The 21,408-nt window shown below is 49.8% G+C and overlaps 1 protein-coding gene across 1 annotated transcript in view; it reads left to right on the forward strand.

The window, feature by feature from the left end:
- The window catches only part of Srp72 (signal recognition particle 72), a 254,241-nt gene that overhangs the window by 120,278 nt on the left and 112,555 nt on the right, over positions 1-21,408 (forward strand). Inside the window, exons 7-8 of the mRNA XM_045732804.2 lie at positions 4,488-4,691; positions 9,970-10,134. Coding sequence (XP_045588760.1) covers positions 4,488-4,691; positions 9,970-10,134 — 369 coding nt within the window. The remainder of the gene's footprint in view (positions 1-4,487; positions 4,692-9,969; positions 10,135-21,408) is intronic.

Genomic DNA, 21,408 nt, shown 5'->3' on the forward strand with positions numbered 1-21,408 from the left:
GTGGGCCCCCTTCTCTTTCAGCTCTCTCGGCTGCCCCGGCTTTTTCTTGTGAGGCCGGAGCTTTGGAGGTCGACTCGGCTCCGGGGCCTGGTGCAGAGGCTCCTGGGGTTGGGGAGGAGTGGCCTTGGGGCCTTGGGCTCCATTGCGCCCCGCCTGGATTTCCGTCCTTCTGAGCGGGGCTTACTGTTACGAGGAGTGGGGTTTTCTTTCCTCCCTCTGCGTACGATTTGGGCTTAGGCTCTGCTCCTCCCCGGGTTTGGTTCCGTGTCCCTGTGGTTTCTTCGGTTCCGTCTTCAGGAGGTTTTCGGCTAACCGCATCTCTTCGCCTGCGGTGCGGTTGGCCTTTGCGGCTTACCTCCTGCATGTCCCGGAGTTTGCCTCCATCCTGGTTCCTTCTGTTCTGGACAGGTTGGGCTCCTTGTAGCCGTTTGGGCTCCTTGTAGCCGTTTGGGCTCCTTGTAGCAGTTCGGGCTCCTTGTTGCCGTTTGGGCTCCTTTGTAGCCTTTTGGGCTCCTTTGTGGCCGTTTGGGCTCCTTTGTGGCCGTTTGGGCTCCTTGTAGCAGTTCGGGCTCCTTGTTGCCGTTTGGGCTCCTTTGTAGCCGTTTGGGCTCCTTTGTGGCCGTTTGGGCTCCTTTGTGGCCGTTTGGGCTCCTTTGTGGCCGTTTGGGCTCCTTTGTGGCCGTTTGGGCTCCTTGTGGCCGTTTGGGCTCCTTGTGGCCGTTTGGGCTCCTTGTGGCCGTTTGGGCTCCTTGTGGCCGTTTGGGCTCCTTGTAGCCGTTTGGGCTCCTTGTAGCCGTTTGGGCTCCTTGTAGCCGTTTGGGCTCCTTGTAGCCGTTTGGGCTCCTTGTCGCCGTTTGGGCTCCTTGTCACCGTTTGGGCTCCTTGTCGCCGTTTGGGCTCCTTGTCGCCGTTTGGGCTCCTTGTAGCCGTTTGGGCTCCTTGTAGCCGTTTGGGCTCCTTGTAGCCGTTTGGGCTCCTTGTAGCCGTTTGGGCTCCTTGTCGCCGTTTGGGCTCCTTTGTAGCCGTTTGGGCTCCTTTGTGACTGTTTGGGCTCCTTGTAGCCGGTTGGGCTACTTCTCGCCTTGTTGGGCTACTTCTCGCTTTGTTGGGCTACTTCTCGCCTAGTTGGGCTACTTCGCGCCTGGTTGGGCTACTTCGCGCCTGGTTGGGCTACTTTCTTTTGCGTCCTGCGCATGCGCCGTGGGAGTTTGTTTTGGTTCCGTGCGGTGTGCACACGTGTTCTGCTCCAATTCTCTCTGGGGGGGGGGGGGGGCTTCTCCTCTCGCTCTTTTCTTAATCCCATCCGTGCCCCGTTGCTTTGGGGGTGTTCTGGGGTGCCGCTGTGTGGAATTCATGAGGTTTTTCCCTGCGTTCTAGGGTGGGGAGCCTCCCTCGCAGCTCCCCTCCTCTCCAGCATGGGCGCACTGGCCTACGGACTACGGACTCGAACGCTTGCGTCATGGCCCTTCAGAGCCTATGTTCTGCAGGTGAGTTGGTGCGGTTTTGGCGTCTCCTTCGTCCTGACGCTGTTTTTGTTTTTGGGAGTAGGAATGGGTGTACATATGTACTTGAGAACGTGGACTGTATCACCCGAGGTGCCTACTGCAGGGCTATTAGCCCATACTGGGCAGCTCTTGTTCTCTCCACCTGATTCCTTCCTCAGTTCACGGGTGTCTGCAGGTGGCCTCTTGTCCCTTCCGAGGCGGTTCCTGCCTGTACTCCTCCTGCCCCTCTCCTATGCTTGTCTAACCTTGCTTGAGTTCAGGGCCCCGCCTCCACCTTGTTCCGCAGTGCAACGGTGGGGGTGCCTGTTTGGTAGTAAGTTTTCCTGTGTCGGAGGTTTTGTGTTCGCCTCCTTATGTTTGCAGGTTGGGTTCTGGCTCTTTGTTTCCGCCTCTCCCCTGTCGTTTGCCTGTCGGGCGGATTCTGTGCTTCTTGGGCACTCTCATCTCTGCTCTTGGGGTTGTGTATGGGGTCAGCCCATGTTGGGCTGCCTAATGTGTTCCTTTGATTGCCTGTTACCCTGCACACGTTTCTTCTACCGTCCCTGTGGCTCAGTTGGGTACTCGGTTTCCGCCTATGTCCCCTTGTGTGCCACTCGTGTACGATTTATCTATCTTCTCTGTCGCTTCCTCGGGGAGTGTGGTGACGTTTTGCTGCGGTTTTGGTACTGCAGCTGCGTGTCGGGGTGGGTTGTGGCGTTATGTTCGGCCCTTCCGTGCTCCCTCTGGGGCTCTCCTTCCTTGCCGGTCTTGCTGTGCCGGGCCTGGTTTTTCCATGTTCCTTGGTTTCACTGTCTTGTCCTCGCCTCATTGTGCTGGCTGGGGATGAGCTTGGGGTCTTCGTCTCGCCCCTCGCCTATCCTCTGGTTTCGATTCAAGTTCCAGAGCCTAGTGGGCTCCCTTCCTTCGTGTTTTTCACGGCTGCCCCGGGGTTTTCTTGACGCTGGGGCTTTGAGGGGACAGCTCAGCCCCGGGGCCTGCAGGGTGGGTTCCCGGGGCTGGGGTGGGGCTCACGTGAGAGGCCTCAGGCCCCGTTAGTCCCCGCCAGGTTGTTTCTAACCCTCTGGGGGGGACTTGCAGTTTTGTGGTGTGGGGTTTTCCATTCCCCCTCTCCGCACGTGCTTTGTGGGCGTCGGCCCCTCCCTGGGCTTGGTTTCCTTGTCCGTTGTACCCGTTCTGTCGGTGGGTGCTTTTCTACGATCTTCGCCCTTTTTTCCGGGACAGGCCTTCTTCTGTCATGTCCCCCTCTTCTTGGGGCTTCTGCATGACTTTTGGTCTCGGGTGCGACGGGGTTTTGGGGCCTTCGTCCTTTGTGTTTGCTTCTTTTTGTTCTCGAAGGTTCGGGACTGTTTTGCTCCTTCCCGTTTTCTGGTGCGTCTGTCGTCATTCGGTTGAGCTTCCCTCCGGTCCTTTCTAGGGCTTGTGGGTCCTCTTCCCAGCAGCTTCTGGGTGTTGGCCTTTTTGTTCTTTTGTGAATATCTCTTCTCTTCACACTGTCTCGGCGCTCCTAGTTTTCCTGGGAGTGATTTTGCTCCTCCTAATGAGTCTTTTCGCTCCTGCCCTTCTGTGGGATGTTGGTGCGGGGCGGCTCCTTATGCGAGTTCCTTCCCTGTCAGCTGCACTTGTGGAGGTGGTCTAGCACACTTGTGGCATTTTCGTTTTGGTCCTGCGTTTTCTTTTCCCTCCTGGGGCTGTCATAGGATTGGCTTGCGGAGGATGTAGAGGCGCTTGGGGTCGTTCCTGGGTCTGGCACCTTGGTTTCTGCTGCTAGCTTTCGGTATCGATATTCCTTCTGTGCCGTTTCGCAGGTTGTATCGTGCGTTGTTACACCTCCGGCCTGCTTCTGCACTGCCTGTGTCGTCCTGGTCTTTGGACAGGGTGCTCTCCTGTTTTTCTTCTCCTTGGTGGTTGTGGCTCCTTGGGGGTCAGGTTTGCTTTGCCTCGGTTTTCTTTTTGTGTTGGCATTCGCCTCTGGGGGCCGTGTGGCAGAGCTTCTTGCTCTTCTCAGGCGCAGTGGTTTTTGGCTCCTATGGTCGTGATCATAGGTTTTCTTTGTCTGCGGCCGTTCTCCCTTTTTTCTGGCGAATGCTATACCTTGGGTTGTTGTCTCGACTTCGTGTTGTGGAGTGATTCTCCGACCGCCTCCCGGGTATGTCCCCTTGTTTTTTAGGTAGTCTTTGGTGAGGTAGCTCCGGGGAGCCGTAGGGGCTCCCCCCAGAAAACCAGCGTTGAATGTAATGAAACGCCATTTTCTGGGTGAGTCCCGGAGGCTCCCCAGCACCCTCCCGCCCTCCGGTCGGCGGGGTTTTTTCGCGGTTTTGATATCCAGCCTCAGAACTGGGGCGGGGATCGCCGGCGCGGGGGTCTGGGCGAGCTGCGCAGACATGCGGCGCGGCTCGCGTGACGTCATGCTTGTTAGTTCGTTTTCCTGGGGGAGTTCTGTCCACTCGTTTGTCGATTTTTGTTGTTTAACCAGAATAGGGGTTTGTTTTGTGGCGCTTACATTTCTGGGTGCCTGTCCCAGTCGATGGCAGATATAGAATGCTCCAAATCACATGTGCATTTCTATGGGCCATTGCTACCCGTGCCTCTCTGAGGGGGCCAGGTTCTGGCTCGTGGTCCCCGGTAGGCCTAGAACTCCACCCACATCGACTGATGCAAAATAGTTAGGGTATCCATATCAGCCATGGATAGCTCCGGGGAGCCTCCGGGACTCGCCCAGAAAATGGCGTTTCATTACATTCAACGCTGGTTTTATTATTTTTCCCGTGATCAGTGAACACAAATTAACAGGTTAGGAAGAAAAAATATAAATTTTTTTTTTCAAAATTACATGCGCCTGTGGGGAAGAAAGGATATTATACCCCTAGCATGTTAAGGGTTAATAGTTAACGAGATGTGCTTTAATAGTATACTTTAATAGTATGATAATGCAAGAATAGGCAAATGTTATCGTAACTTGGATTTATTCTCTCATTACTACAGGATGAAGTATGTCGAACAGAGACTCAAAACTTGACAAAGGAGTACCCACAGTTGTCTCTTAAGGCACAGATGATTCAAGCAGCCCAGCTGGGACGAGAAGGGAAGCTTGCAGAGGCACGCGCCATACTCAGAAAATGTGCTCAGGATAATCCAGATGATGCTCTTTATATCACCCTGGCTGCCACTCAGATACTGTTAGCTAAGGTGGGTGACTGTACTGCTGTCCTTGACTCTTCAGTATAAGTTTGGATTACCCTTGAGGTGATTATGTCCGACTCATTTTGTATCTTACAGCTACTAAATAAGATAAAGATTTATTCAGAAATAGGGTTACATAATCACCACATAATATGTTATGTATCATAAATTTATTAGTTAAAAGTTACTTTCAAAATGGAGTTAACATGTGGATTATTCACTGAATATTATGTTGAAGCCTACTGTGCACAATGCATTTCAGGCAGTGAATAATGTATATATCACTAAGTCAGTTGGCTAGTTACCATTGAGTTTGACCGGTAACTGGATGGGTGACCTTGTGGACAACCTTGCCTTTGGCTTAGGGGGATCCCAAAAGCCCAACACGTTTCCTGTCACTGACAATTGGAAACTAAAGTATGAAAACAAACTTGTCCACAAAAGGCATATTGGCCCTTGTGAGAAAATAGTAATGCCGGGTACTGAACATTTAATCCCAGTTCAACCAGTCCCCATTTAATGGACTCTAGAAAAAACAAAAAAAAAAAGAGATCAAGTTACCTAAATTAAATAGCCAGATTTAATCCTGTTTTGCTAGGAATGCACCAAGTGGTTTTTCCAAAATTATTATAGTGGCACTTATTTTAGAGTGCAGATATTTTGCCATCTTATATTTAACCCAATTAAGTATCCACTCGATTTAACAGCCTATATGGAGCTGTACCCAGGTCATTAAATGCAGGGCTCCGGTATTTCCGAAGTTAAGTGTAGGTAATATTTCAAGTAACATTCAGGTAAAATATATTTTGTACAGACAGCCACTTGGTCCACCACTCTAGTGGTGGACCATCACTCTAGTGCCTTCTACCCTGTGACGTCACAGATTCACGGTACATTGTTTTGATTTGTCACGAAGCTGGAGTGTTCATTCCGTGACTTTGTTGGACATGTCTGCGTAATCAGAGGCAGGCAGGGAGAGAGGTGCAGGGAGGGATGGATAGATAGAGGGAGGGAGGGATGGATGGATGGAAGGATGAAGGGAGGGATAGATGGATGGAAGGATGAAGGGAGGGATAGATGGATGGAGGGAGCCGGTCGGCCGAGTGGACAGCACGCGGGACTTGTGATCCTGTGGTCCTGGGTTCGATCCCAGGCGCCGGCGAGAAACAATGGGCAGAGTTTCTTTCACCCTATGCCCCTGTTACCTAGCAGTAAATAGGTACCTGGGTGTTAGTCAGCTGTCACGGGCTGCTTCCTGGGGGTGGAGGCCTGGTCGAGGACCGGGCCGCGGGGACACTAAAGCCCCGAAATCATCTCAAGATAACCTCAAGATGGATGGATGGACGGAGGAATGGCTTGAGGGAGGGAGGGATGGAGGGAGGGATGGAGGGAGGGATGGATGGTGGGAGGGATGGATGGTGGGAGGGAAGGAGAGAGGGAGGGAGGGAGGGATGGAAGGATGGATGGATGGATGGATGGATGGAAGGAAGGATGGAAGGAAGGATGGGTGGAAGGAAGGAAGGATGGATGGAGGGAGGGATGGATGAAAGGAAGGATGGATAGAGGGAGGGATGGATGGATGTATGGTGGGTTGGATGGAGGGTGGGAGGGATGGATGTATGGAGGGAGGGAGGGATGGATGGATGGAGGGAGGGAGGGAGGGAGGGAGGGATGGATGGATGGATAGGTGTTGAGTTGAACTACGAAACCAGTGAAGCAGAGAGAGAGAAAGTGTGTATGGGATGGGGGTGAGGGATGGGGGAGGAGTGTCGGTGGTGGGGGAGGGACCGGCTCACTCCGATAATCCTATCACTCTCGACCCCGTTAGCCAGATTTGTTTTTTAAATTCTGGATGTACATCATCATATATATTTTTGGTTACAGATTTTGTTTAGTAATTTTATTAGGATACTAAAGTTATAAAAATACTTGTTTCATGAATGCTTTATTGTATTAGATGGAGATTCTGCAGGTTATCTCTGGCTGGCTGGCAATCTACTGAGCCACCTCCCAGAAGGGTCTTGGGGGGGAGGGGGGAGGCAGGAAGTGAGAGTGTGGGGGAGAGCAGCAGTGAGGGTGAGAGAGGGGACGATAGAGGTCGGTGGCCTGCTTGCCATGTGAGGCTCCCCTGATGCTAAAACAAATCCAATATTGACCTACAGTTCTATTGACTGCCAGCCCGGTATATGAGGCTCCAGATACCGGTCTCCCAAACCGGTCGATAGAACCATAGGTCGGTTCATATACCACGTCATATACCGATTCATATACCATATGATATTAGTGACAGATCGGTAAATAAGAGACCGTTAAATCGAGTGGATTCTGTATATTCCATTTGTAGAATGTGCAGCAACTATATACTGTATAGAGTAATATAGTCGCTCCAAGTTCTCAGGTCTATTGCAGGCAATTAGATTTGCCTGTTTATGCCACATAACTTATCCCAAAGAATTCCACATTCCAAGATGTTCTACACTAATCCTATATGCACTAATTACAATTGATACTTCTTTCCAAGGGTTACAGGAATCACTCAGGACTGCCAAAAGGTAACCAGCAAGATGATGGTCAACTTGGCAAGTCAGGAGAAACATGGAGTATAAGCCACCAATGCAATGCATTATAATCTGGAAGAAAATATGAAGGTTGATGCAATTGAAAAACCTTACTTTAGGAGAGGACATATGGCAACGTTAGGCACTTTTTTAGTGGGTATAATTGGACAGACTTGTTGCTAGGCAAGGAAGTGAATGCGATGTATGTCAAGTTTTGTGAAATATATGATAAAGGCACAAAAAAATTTATACCAAAACAGAGAAGCAGAACTAGGAAACAGGATTGCTTCAACAGAAAGTGCGAGAGGGCCAGAGACCAAAAGACACAAAAATGGAATCAGTACAGGAAGAGGCCAAACCCCCAAACATACCAACGATACAAAGATGCGAGAAACAACTACACGGTAGTGAGGTGAGAGGCAGAAAGAAATTTTGAAAAAGAGATTGCAGACAAATGTAAAACAGAACCAGGTCTATTCTATAAATTCATAAACAACAAATTGCAGGTAAAGGATGATATACAGAGGTTGAAAATGGGAAATAGATTCACAGAAAATGAAAAGGAAATGTGTGAAACATTAAACAAAAAGTTCCAAAGTGTATTTGTACAAAATGAAATCTTCAGGGAACCAGATACAATAAGAATTCCAGAGAACAACATAGAGCACATAGAGGTGTCTAGAGACGAAGTGGAAATAATGCTCAAGGAGCTAAATAAGAAAAAGCAGTTGGTCCAGATGGAGTTTCACCATGGGTTCTGAGAGAATGCGCACCTGAGCTCAGCATTCCTCTTCAACTGATTTTTCAGGCATCCCTGTTTACAGGAGTTGTAGCTGATGTGTGGAAAAAGGCTAACATAGTTCCAATTTACAAAAGTGGAAGCAGGGAAAACCCCCTTAATTATAGACCGGTATCATTGACAAGTGTAATAGTCAAACTATTGGAAAAAATAATTAAATCTAAATGGGTAGAACACCTGGAGAGAAATGATATAATATCAGACAGACAGTATGGTTTTCGATCTGGAAGATCCTGTGTATCAAATTTACTCGGTTTCTATGATCGAGCAACAGAGATATTACAGGAAAGAGATGGTTGGGTTGACTGCATCTATCTGGACCTAAAAAAGGCTTTCGACAGAGTTCCACATAAGAGGTTGTTCTGGAAACTGGAAAATATTGGAGGAGTGACAGGTACGCTTCTAACATGGATGAAAAATTTTCTGACTGATAGAAAAATGAGGGCTGTGATCAGAGGCAATGTATCGGACTGGAGAAATGTCACAAGTGGAGTACCACAGGGTTCAGTTCTTGCACCAGTGATGTTTATTGTCTACATAAATGATCTACCAGTTGGTATACAGAATTATATGAACATGTTTGCTGATGATGCTAAGATAATAGGAAGGATAAGAAACTTAGATGATTGTCATGCCCTTCAAGAAGACCTGGACAAAATAAGTACATGAAGCGCCACTTGGCAAATGGAATTTAATGTTAATAAATGTCATGTTATGGAATGTGGAATAGGAGAACATAGACCCCACACAACCTATATATTTTGTGAGAAATCTTTAAAGAATTCTGATAAAGAAAGAGATCTAGGGGTGGTTCTAGATAGAAAACTATCACCTGAGAACCACATAAAGAATATTGTGCGAGGAGCCTATGCCACGCTTTCTAACTTCAGAATTGCTTTTAAATACATGGATGGCGATATACTAAAGAAATTGTTCACGACTTTTGTTAGGCCAAAGCTAGAATATGCAGCGGTTGTGTGGTGCCCATATCTTAAGAAGCACATCAACAAACTGAAAAAAGGTGCAAAGACATGCTACTAAGTGGCTCCCAGAACTGAAGGGCAAGAGCTACGAGGAGAGTTTAGAGGCATTAAATATGCCAAAACTGGAAGACAGAAGAAAAAGAGGTGATATGATCACTACATACAAAATAGTAACAGGAATTGATAAAATTGACAGGGAAGATTTCCTGAGACCTGGAACTTCAAGAACAAGAGGTCATATATATAAACTAGCTAAACACAGATGCTGAAGAAATATAAGAAAATTCACTTTCGCAAACAGAGCGGTAGACGGTTGGAACAAGTTAGGTGAGAACGTGGTGGGGCCAAGACCGTCAGTAGTTTCAAAGCGTTATATGACAAAGAGTGCTGGGAAGACGGGACACCACGAGCGTAGCTCTCATCCTGTAACTACACTTAGGTAATTACCAAGTATGGAGCGGCATCAGTTTATCTCCAGTAGTGGTTTAGTGACAAATGTATATACTTTGAATCTTCAATACTGTCAACATTGACCAGTAACAATGTATCATTCGATGAGTCTAGTTTCTGCTCCTACAAGATGCTACAACTACAGACAACCAGATTCTAGTCGTACTGGAGCTACCTGCTCTCATCCCACATTCGAGCTCTCTACCCCCGGCTTCAAACACACATTCTGCTCTGGGCCTTGTCTTGGCTATCATGACATGTCATTACATTTCCAATAACCAACTGATGTAACCATGAATATACCGTACTGTATTAAATATACATAAAATACCACTAAACTCTTCAAGTCATCTCACCTAAACTCGAACACATTATAAATGTATTGACTGTAAAAAGGTATTTGTGTTTACATAAAATTTTAGTACAGTATTTCTTCATTCTTGTGGCTCTCCTGACACCAAGTATGAGTAACTTTTACATTGCCTCTTTTTCAGGGAGACAAGAAGAGCGCATGTGAGATGTTGATGTCGTTAGATGAAAGTGACAAGTACCGCCAAGGCATCATCTCTGCCTTGGTTGCTCTTTATGTGTCACTAGGAGATCGTGGCAGTGCGTCGGCAGTCCTTAGGCAAGCAGTGGAGTGGCACAAGAAGAATAGGGTAAGCAGTTTAATGTCTTTTTGGAATAGGTTCTTTTTAAATGATGGGTAATGTTTGGATTCTGAACATGATATAGATTAACTATTGTTGGCTATTCTGATCAAATAAAGACCCTTAACTACACACAGCACTTCTTACCTGGTGATTGTCAGTTAGATACTGTTGCATTATTCTTAAGAGTAAACTGTTATTATTGTAGGTGTGAGGATTCTCGTTAGTTTTATGGTGAATGATTGTAATAGCATATTTATGGTGAAGGATTGTAATGTTATCATTTTGCAGAGGGATATTAGGCTGAAAGTACAGTACACTGTAGTGACAAAATGACTACTTCGTGGAATTGGAGTAATGTGAGTTTCTTTTGTATCTGTTGTGTAGTAATTATACAACACAAAAACATTATTGATAGCCATTTGCAGAAAGTACGTCATTTTCTTCATCCACTTGTGACTTTTCCATGTGAAATGATAATATTGACAATTTGGTCGAAACAAACAACATACATTGGCGCTAAGTTTAAAACCAGTCCCCCCAAAATTGCATAAAAACCTGAATTTTAGCAAATATATTACTTTCTGTGGAGAGCCTCTTTGTCTCCCCGGAGCTGTACCAGACTGATGTGTATATATATTAGACTGTGGCAACAGTCAGTCAAAGGAGTTCTAGACCTACAGGGGACCAGAGCCAGAACCTGGCCCCCTCAAGAGAGGCACGAGGAGCAGTGGCCTAAAGACACCCCCATGTAATTGGAAACAGTGTTTGTCTGCTATCTACCAGGTCAGGCACCCAGAAAGATAGGAATTCCAAAACAAACTACTGCTGGTCAAAATTTGCAAACCGAAAGCCAAACTAGCAAGAGAACTCCCCAATCAAAAACAAGTATGATGTCACCACAACTGCCCCGCATCTGTCGGCACGGCAAACGGACGTCCCAGACCTCCACGCCAGCAACTCTTCTCAGTTCAGAAGGCTGTTGTGAGGGTGACGGGTGATCAACTCTGGCTCCATTCTTTGAGCAGTACTGCAGGGCGGTGGCGGTGTTCAGTATTAGTGTTGTGCGAGGCAGGAGTAACATGAGTACTGGGGCTGCATGCACCTAGGGCTACCTTCTTTAGGTGCCCCCCTAAGTACTGCCCCTGCGGCCTCAGGGTCATCTTCCTGAGCCGTTCGGGAACTACCTCCGCGTGGTTCTGTTGCTGCTCGGTGATTGCCCGCCCTTGGGGCTCAGCTGGGGTGGTTCTTACTCCTGTTTGGCCTTGGGTAGAAAGTAGTTTCGTCGCTGGCTGGGGCAAGGAGTACTGTGCTGCTGTCTGATATACGCATAGCAACCGGTTCTATTCACCTAGAGATGTTGTGCTTTTGTGTGGTTTTTCTTTTGTTTTTTGTTTTGTTTTGCCTGGTGGGGGGTCTGCCTGGAGTGGTGGTAGGACCACTTGTATGATTTTGGTGGCCCTCTAGGTCCCTGTGCTTGCACACGTCGCAGGGTTCAGCTTTTAGTTTGTTTGCTTGGTAGCTCTGGGATAACCGGTTAGCAGTACCTCGTCTTGGCTTCCCCTAGCAGTCAGCCTAAGGGCCCTGGGAACCCCCATTGAGGCTCAGTGATCCAATGGAAAAGACCTTCGAGTCCCACCTCACTTTGTGCAAGTTTGAAGGTTGCTCTGTCACATTGTCTCAGGGTGACACTCACCATCTTTGCCTCCGCCATGCTGCTTGTTGGGTCAGTGACACCTTTGACCCGGAGTTCTGCGAGTGGTATTCCTTGCTTGTACTCCAATTCACCTAGTTCAATGAGATTGATATACGGGTGCAAGCAGCTTCGGCATTGTCGAAGCCGAATGCCAAATGTTTAGGTTGCTTGCCTTTCCGGATACCCCGCAGCTGCCCCGCTTTGGTTATAGGGACCCGCACTTGGGGGTGTTCGTTGCCTCGACTTTGGTTTCTTCTGCACCCCATAGTCTTTCCCCCTGTTGTGGTTTATCCTGTCCTCCCCCCCTCCCCCTGGTCCCGGCTCCCAAACGTCTGAGGGTTTCAGAGTCGGGGCAGGGGTTTGCCTGGTGGTGAGCCTTTGGCGGCTTCAGGGATTGCCCCTCCCGGATCGGCAGCGGAGGCATCGAGCCTGTTCCTCCTGCCGGAGCCTTTGGGCCTCTCCAGTGGGACCCCTTCATCCCGGTTTTTCCGGCAGACTCTACTTTTTCTCGAGAGGCAAAGGATTTGGAGGACTGCTCGGCCCCGGGTCCTGACGTAGAGGTTCCCGGGGCTGGGGAGGAGTTGACTTGGGGGGCTTGGGCCCCGTTTGACCCCGCTTGGGTGTTGGTACCCTCGGCACGGGGCTTGTTGTTACAGGGGGGTGGGTTTTCCTATCCCCCTCCCTTTCTTAGGGGGAGCCCCGTCGGCTCCCCGGAGCTATCCAGGCTGAATGGATATGTATAACTTTCTGGCATCAGTCAAAGTGCTAGGAGTTCTTGCCTACCGGGGACCACGAGCCAGAACCTGGCCCCCTCAGAGAGGCACGAGCAGCAATGGCCTATAGAAACCCCCTTGTGGTTGGAAGCATTCTATGTCTGCCATCGACCGGGCCGGGCACCCAGAAAGGTAGGCGCCCCAAAACAAACCCCTATTCTGGTAAAAATATTGCTACCGAAAGCCGAACGAGTGGACAGAACTCCCCAAACAAAATTATCTAACTAGCATGACGTCATCACGTCGTTGCGCCACCGTCTGCGCAATCCCCCCCCTCCGCGGGAGGGGAAAGGGGGAGCCCCAGACCCTTCACACTGGCGATCCAACTGGCAGTTCTTGGCTGATGGGATTACTGGCTGGTTGAGTGCCTCTGGCTCTGGTTTTTGTTTCAGTTCTGTGCCTTGTGGTGTGGGCTGTCTCTACCGGTGGGGTGTGAGCCAGGAGTAAGATTCCACGGTACTCGGCCTGCATGCGCCTAGGGCTATCTTCCCTAGGTGCCCTGTAAGTACTGCCCTTGGTGCTTGGGGCCACCTTCCACAAGTCACCTTGGGTTCTACCTCCGCTGTGCCCTTTACTGCTCGGTACTGGGCCGCCCTTGGAGTCAGCTGGGGGTTTGTTGCCCCTGTCTCTGGGTAGGTGCTAGTTTTCGTCACTGGTAGGGGCGCAGGGTACTGCACAGCTAGTTTTCACCATTGACAGTGGTCGGCTCTGTTCCGCCTGGGTACGTTGTCCTCTTGCGGGGTTTTTCTTTTGTTTTTGTTTTTGCCTGGTGGGGGATCTGCCTTTGTGGTCTCCCATTCCTGTTCTAGGTGATTTCTTTTGATTCCTTCTGTTGGTGGTACTCCCCACTTGGCCCCCGTGAGTGGACACGTCCCGGGAGTTCAGCTTTAGCAGTTTGTTGGTAGTATTGGGTGCCGGTTCGCGATACCCTGCCTGGGCTTCCCTTAGCATGTACCAACGGCTAAGGGCACTGGAAAACCCCACAGGGGCTCCGTGGTCCTATAGGTGTGTCCCCGGAGTCCCTCTCGCGTCCTGCGAGTTTGTTGGTTGAGCTGTCCCCTTGTCTCAGGGTGACACTCACAGGTTGTGCCTCCACCATGCTGCCTGTTGGGTCATTGTTTTTGTGACCCAGAGTCATACGGCGAGTGTTGTCAGTACGTGCTCCCTTTCACCCAGGCCACTGGTCATGTTAATCGGATGCAGGCGGCTGCGGCGTTGCTTGCTGGTTGTAGTTTGCTGCGACGCTCTTGGTTGTTTGCGGCCCCGGATGCCCCGAGGGTGCCCCGTTTTGGTAGTTGGGGTCAGGACTTGGGGATGGGGATCGCTTCAGCTCTGGCTCCTTCTGCTTCTTGTCCTTCCCCTTCTGTTCTACACACTTCCTCCCTTGCTTCCTGCTCCGAACCATAGGAGGAGGGTTTCGGGGTCTGGTTGGGTTGAGACTCGGGCGGTCTCGGGGGTTTCCTCTTCTGGGGTGGTGGCGGAGGCATTCGAGGCGGTTCCTCCAGCCGTGCCGTATGGGTCTGACCAGTGGGCTCCCTTCCTTAGTGTTTGCACGGCTGCCCCGGCTTTTCCTTGTTAACCCTTAAACTGCGCATGGCGTATATATATGCCCTGAGTAACATGTCCCATGGTGCGCGTGGCGTATATATATGCCATAGGGTGCCAGGCCTGATTCAAATGGCCCACGGACGGCTACACGGGGTTCACAGTAGCTTCCTCAGGGCTCTTGTAAACAGATGCCATTTAAAAAAAAAAAAATGTGCAATATTCTCAGGTGTGAGAGGCACAGTACTGTTGGAGCAACCAAGGCCGGCGCACGCAGCATGAGCGAACAGCATTGCTGTTCAGCTTGTGACCACAGCATCGCCAAAAAATGTCAAAATAAATATATAATTGTTATTATTTAGCGATGACAATATTACAGATGACCCATGACTGTGATATAAATAACCAGGGTTGTGATAATAGCAGGATTGTTGTAATAATTAGCGCTGTGGGAGGAGTGATGCTGAGAGACAGAGGGAGACAGCATCGTTTACTGACTGTGTGGCCACCTGTTATTGTTTGCATTCACCATACCAGGTCAGTGGTTCTCTATAGTGAACACAAATGTAGATACTTATATATAATGTGTGTATTAGTGTAATAACAGCAAAAGGATTATGCTGGGAGGAGCCATATGGGTGACGGAGGTGGTGTCGTCTGCACGATTTGTCTAGCTGTTTAGAGGGTGGCCACTATGCTCTTTGGGCGCACTACAAGCTTAGGTGTACAGTTAATGTGCATAAAACATGTAGATATTTATATATAATATGTGTATATAGGGTAATAACACTGCAAACAGTATTGATGGGGGAGAAAGTTTAGTGCGTGTGACCTTGAAAGAGTGAGGGAGCCGCCAGCCGCCATCTGTGTATAGCGACGATTCTTAGTGCCTGAACTAACTATATCAGCTTAGCTGTACAGTTGTGGTGAACAAAATATATACATACTTATATATAACGTCTGTATATAGTGTAATAACATCACAAATGGTATTATTGGGGAAGAAAGTTTAGTGCGTGTGTTGAGGGAGTGGCAGCGAGTGGCTGGCTGGTGTGTGGCGGTAACTCCTCGTTGCTTTTCGACTCTCAATACCAACTTAGTGGTTCGTTATGGTGACCAAAACATGCAGATACTTATATATAACCTGTGTATAGAGTGTAATAGCAGCAAAACTATTTGTTTATTGTTTTATAAACATAATAATTGAATCACTAATATGCTCATCATACTTTTGAGTATAGCGATTATTCACCACTTTCATTATATAAATATATTACAATACACACTATTGAATAATATTACTGCAAAAAACTAAGAAAAAATCAATCTGAGACATTGAAACAATTAGGTAATAATATCTTTGTGGCAACTCCCATCTGTCAGCGTGGGTGACGCTGACCGGGTCTGACGACCACTCTGTCAACGCCCACTTTTTGCCAGACTTCCTCGGTCAATTGCGCCCAAAATATGTCACCTACGATTTTTTTTTTTTCCGTGCTCAGGGGACACAAATTAACATGTTTAGAAGACAAAAAAAAAATTTGAATTTTTTTTTCTTGCGCACAGGGGTGTAAATGTCCCAAGGACCCCTGAGCAGTGTAAGGGTTAAGCTGGGGCTTTGGGGGTGCGGCTCGGCCCCGGGTCATGCCGTCGAGGTTCATGGGTTAGGGAGGGGTTGCCTGGGTGGCCTCGGCCCCGTTTGCCCCTCTTGGGTCCTTGTACTTTTGGTAAGGGGCTGGCAGTTCCTCAGAGTGGGGTTGTTCCTTCCCTCTCTGTGTTCCTGTTTTCGGGTATACCCCTCCCTGGGTTCGGTTCCGTGTTCCTTCGGGTTCGTCAGGCCCGTCGTTCCTGGGGTGTGTTTTTTGCTCCCTTTTCCTTACCCCTTTCGCTCTTACATTGCGATACTGTTCCGAAAAAAGAAATTGAATGTTTGTTCAAGTAAGGTACATTCATGCAAGGTGTGAAACATGCGTTGATGGATTTATATATCGGCTTGTACATACAATGCCTAAACCACTTCGTATCGTTGTCCCTGCGTGTCCCTTGCTCAAGGGTGCTTATCATTGTTCTCGTTGGTTCGCGAGTCTCTTCGTACCTTCCAATATTATTGGAATGTCTGTTGATTTTCGATGAGGTTTCCCTCTGGTCTTTTGTCGGCCTCGTTGGTTACCTTCTGTCATCTGTTTTCTTTTGCTTCGTTTTCGCCTCGTTTTGTTTTCGTGTTGTCTCTACTTCCATTTTCGGCGTTCTTCGTCTTCGTTACACACGCTTTCCTAGTGTTTGTACGATGTGTGTTTACGTTGTGTCTGTACATTGTGTGTACGATATGTGTGTCCACCTGGTGTACGAGCCACGCCTCCCGGTGGACGGGTGGTACGTTTGCACCTCGTGTGCTGGGGCCGCGGTGTGCGTTTTGTTTATAAGCAGTATGCTCGTGTGTTCGCGTTGTTTCTCGTGGTTTTTCCACGGCTTCTTGCTTGTTTTCTCCCTCCGGTCGTGGCCCTCTGGATGCTGAGGGTGTTCTGGATTTATGTCTGGGGGTGTCACTTCGTTCTTCCTCTGCTTCCGGGTGTGGGATGGCTCGGCGTGGCGCCGCTTCCTCCCCGTCTGTCCTGCTCTGTCTTCTGCGGGGCGCGCGCCTCTGGATGTATTTCCCCTTCGACTTCCGAATTTTATTCAGGTAATGGTACATTCCATGCCTACTGCCTCGAGTATGCTTGGCTTTCGGGCACACCATTAGCGCTCTCCTGGTATGTTACTTGGCTCGCCTGTGTTGTGGCACGGTCGTGTGTCTGCTCTGCAGGTGAGGTTGTCATGTCTGGCGCTTCTGTCGGCCATGGGCTGGTTCTCACTTTTTGGTGGGGAGCTTGCCTAATTGTGCTTGTGGGGGTTGAGCTCTGGCTCTTGGGCCCCGCCTCTTTTTGTCAGTTGACAGTTGTGCAGTTTCCTGAGCCTCCTGGGCTCTGTCTTCTCTATGGTTGTTCCTGTGGGTTGAGTCTGCCTCCACCACATAGCTTCTTAGTCCTTTCTGCTTTCTTTCCCCTCTGACATTGATCGGGTTCTTTTTCGTGTCTGTGGCTCCTTTGGGTACTCGGCTTCCTCCTGTGTCCCCTTGTGCATACGACCATACAGACATAAGACCAGAGGAACTGCAGAGGGCCTATTGGCCCGTATGAGGCAGCTGCTATTTCTTCCCAACCATTCCCGCTCATATACATGTCCAACTTTTGCACAAATCGTGGGGCCCCACCACCACGTTATGCGGTAATTGGTTCCGCGATTCACCGAACCTGTTACCGTGCCGGTCATTCCTCAGGTCTTTCCTGATTCTACACTTATCCCTTTTATGCCCATTGTTTCGTGTCCAAAATGTGCTGCAAGGGTGGCATGTACCTCTGTCCCAGTTCTATTGTTTCGTGAAGATTGGTGACAATAAACACAACCACTCAGAGGCTGCATATGTTTTGTTGTGTATACAGTGGTATGTGGGTGTTATTTTGGTGGGCAATGGTGCGAGTTCAGTGCACTGGGAGTCGGTATGGTTTCTCACAAGTGTCTGTTCTAGACTACACTTGCAGGTCAACTAGTTATTGTTCGCTTCTCTGCTGCTTCTATGCTCGGTCAATACCTCGCCGTTCTCTAAAGTTTGGCAGGCATATTAACTGGAAGTTTGGAACGGTTTGAGTTCCATGATTGGTCCTCCGTAGAGTTTTGCTTCTCTTGTTAGGCTAATGTGTTTGGAGCAAGTATCTTATTGGGATAATCTGCTCACTCCACAGCCCTTGTTCACTGCTCCATCCTTGTTTACTCTTCCCGCTTCCCGGGATTGAGTCGATGGCTCCTAAAAGGGGTGTTTGGTGTGGTGTGTTTGGTCACTTTGTGTGGGTCTTCAGTGACTTTTGTCCCTGTCTTTTGTTCTTTGTTGTCCTGTGGGGCTCTGCCCCGCATTTCGGCACTTTTGGTTTCGTTGTCGACACCTGGGTCTTTTCCCTCTCGGGACACTCATTCCTTGCCTAACTTCGGTGCCTGACTGCACCCTGCTGTCCATGAGGTTCATCGGGTATGTACGCCCTCCTCTACACATTTTATGGTTGGTCGTGTGCCTTCCCGGCCGCTCCTTGGGCCGTATTCGAGGTTTTCCTTACCTCTTCCCGTTTTTCCCCCTCCCATGCTCCACCTATTTGTGTATCTGGGTCAGTGCTTCTGGCCTATCCTGTTGTTTGGTGCTCAGGTGGGCCTCTGTCCATGTTCAGTTCCCTGCTTTTGGACTTTTCCAGTGTTCCGTTTTGGTACCGTGTTCCTGCGATTTTTTGTGTGACTTCCTGCAGGCTTCGGTGTTGCGCTGTCTGTGGGGGGGGTTTTGGACTTTTGGTCTGCCGCTCCTGCCTTTCTGGTTCCTTTTCTTGGAACCGGGTTTGCTGGGTTCCGGTCCTGGCTCCGGTTTTTCTTTGTTCCTTTTCCGGAACGGGTGTGTTTGCTCTCCTGCGGTTCACGTCCTAGGTAGTTCTCCTCTTGGATGCCTCTGGGACGCGTGCGTCTTTCTTCCCTGCTGGAGCTGGTTATCTTGCTCCTTTGGGTTGCGGGGTCGCAGTTTTTCTATTCGCATTTTGCGCCTTCGTTCGTGGTGCTAGTTTCTCGTCATTTGTGTTCGCACTGGTGGGTTCCTTATTGGTCTCCCACCTGCGTGTTTCGTCTCGGGGGCGGTGTGTGGTTTTCCTGGCGGTCCTTCCGGTTTTCCTATCTCTGTGAAGGGTCCTTTGGTCTTTGATAGGGTTGGCTTGTCTTCCCTTCGGGGTTGTTCCGGGTCTGTCGTCTGGGCTCGTGTCCTGTCACCTTGTATTGGGTGGTGCTGGCAGAGCCGCTCCTGCTTGCGTTCAGTGTTGTGGTTCCTTCTGCTCCGTTCCACTTGCTGTCCTGGGCGTTGTTCCCCTCTGGCCTGCTCTTGAGTTCTGGTGCCGTCCTGGTAGTTGGCCTGGGTAGTATATTTTCTTCTCGTTTTGGTCTTTGGTTTGTCTGTGGTCTTGGTTTTTAGGTTAGGGCGCGTGGCATCCGCCTCCCGTTTCCTTCCTTGTTTTCCTTATCTGTGGTGAGGTAGCTCCGGGGAGCCGACGGGGCTTCCCCCAGAAAACCAGCGTTGGATGTAATGAAACGCCATTTTTCTGGGTGAGTCCTGGAAGCTCCCCGGAATCCCTCCCTCCCTCCGGTCGGCGGCGTTTTTCCCGTATTTTGACATCCAGCCTAAGAACTGCCAGTTGGATCGCCGGTGTGGAGGATCTGGGGCTCCCCCTTCCCCTTCCCGGGGAGGGGGGGTTTCGCAGACGGTGGTGCAGCGACGTGATGACGTCATGCTAGTTATATAATTTTGTTTGGGGAGTTCTGTCCACTCGTTTGGCTTTCGGTAGCAATATTTTTACCAGAATAGGGGTTTGTTTTGGGGCGCCTACCTTTCTGGGTGCCTATCCCGGTCGATGGTAGACAGAATGCTCCCAACCACAAGGGGGTTTCTATAGGCCATTGCTCCTCGTGCCTCTCTGAGGGGGCCAGGTTCTGTCTCGTGGTCCCCGGTAGGCAAGAACTCCTAGCACTTTGACTGATGCCAGAAAGTTATACATATCCATTCAGCCTGGATAGCTCCGGGAAGCCTCCGGGACTCACCCAGAAAATGGCGTTTCATTACATTCGACGGTGTTTTTTTGAGCTTGATATGTGTGCGACTCCTCCCCGGATTCGGTTCCAGGTTCCCTTGGGTTCTTCATTTCCCTCCTTCCAGAGGTTTTCGGCTTCTTATATCACACCAAATGTGGTGCGGGAAGCCCTTGTGGCTTACTTACCTCTTGCAAGACCCGGATTATGCCTTGGTAATGGATCCTCCTTCTTTCGAGTTTGGCTTCTTGTTTCCTTTCTGGGTGTGTTATGAGGCGCCAGAATCTTCCTGATTGGTGGACTGCCCTTTCTTTTCGTTGGGGGCGTGGCATTCGTTGTGTCAGACTCGCTCGCTGGAATGGCGGGAGTTGACTACGGTTGTTCAGCTTTACCTAGGGAGCGAATTTGAGCACTTCAATGCATGCTTGTTCGCCTTCATACTTCCTCGTGATGTTGGTCAGGTGCAGCTTCACACGTAGATTCCCTCTCTTTTGGCGTCCCTGGTGGCCAAGGATTTGCGTGCCCGTGGGCATTTGGCTTTGGTCTTGCGTTTCTTTTCCCTGCTTGAGCTGTCTTTGGACTGGCTCGGCGAGGATGTGCAGGAACTGGGATACAGGCCAGTGTCCGATGTGTTTGCTTCGGCAGCCTTGTTGAAGTTGTTTGTGCCGATTCTGAAGGAGGCGGTGTCGCTGTTCTTTGCTTCTCGCCTCGCATGACGACAGATGGTGCTCGTTCACACTTTGTAATCGGCTTGGGCCCTGGCTCTTAGATTTTTGTCCCCTTTTTATCCGTTGCTGTTTGCAGAGTCTGCAATGGTGCATTTTCTGCAAGCGGCTTCATCTAGTTGCCGGCCTATGTTGGACTTGTTGGTTTTTCCAAGGGTGGGGGGTGTGCCAGGTCTCGGATCTCCGTTTGTCGTCATAAGCCAGTAGTGCCAGATTCGGGATCGGCACCTCCTGACACCTTGACCCGGAGTCTTGCGAGAGAGATTCTCTGCTTGTTCTCCAGTACTCTCCTGATGTTATTACTGTTCAGAGTACAGGCGGTATCCGTGTTGCAAGCTAGGTTAGGTTGCTGCAACATGCTAGGTTGGTTTCCCACTCGGATGCCCCGCCCCATTTTGGTTAGGTGCGTTCGCCCCTTTCCCTCCCTGTTCCCTCCCTGTTCCCTGTTCCGGACTGTCTGCGGATTTCGAGCTTGGGGCGGGGTTTAGTTGGGGCCGAGACTCGAGCGGTTTTCAGGGGCTGCCCCGTTTGGGTTGGGGGACGGAGGTTTTCAAGCCTGTTCCTCCTGCCATGGCTTCTGGGTCTTACCAGCGGCCCTTTTTTGCTGCCTTTCCCATGGACTCTTGCTTTTCTTTAAGGGTGGAGAGCTTGGAGGACGGCTCTGCCCCGGGGCCTCTGTTGCTGCTTCCTGGGGCTGTGGGGGATGCTTGCGAGCAGTTCCGGGGGGGGGGGGGGGGGGGTTTGCCCCTACCTGGGCTGACTTTTTCGCCCATCCAGTCTGCTTGTTTCCCACTTTTGCTGGCGTGTTTTCGTATCTTTAGCGTCGGTCACAGCCCTCTGCCGGGCGCCCATTTTTGTCTGCCGGTTTCCCGGCGTGGCCACCAGGGCGGCGTTGCGGTTT

This window comes from Procambarus clarkii, chromosome 54, assembly GCF_040958095.1.
Source record: "Procambarus clarkii isolate CNS0578487 chromosome 54, FALCON_Pclarkii_2.0, whole genome shotgun sequence".
NCBI classification, from domain to species: Eukaryota; Metazoa; Arthropoda; class Malacostraca; order Decapoda; family Cambaridae; genus Procambarus; species Procambarus clarkii.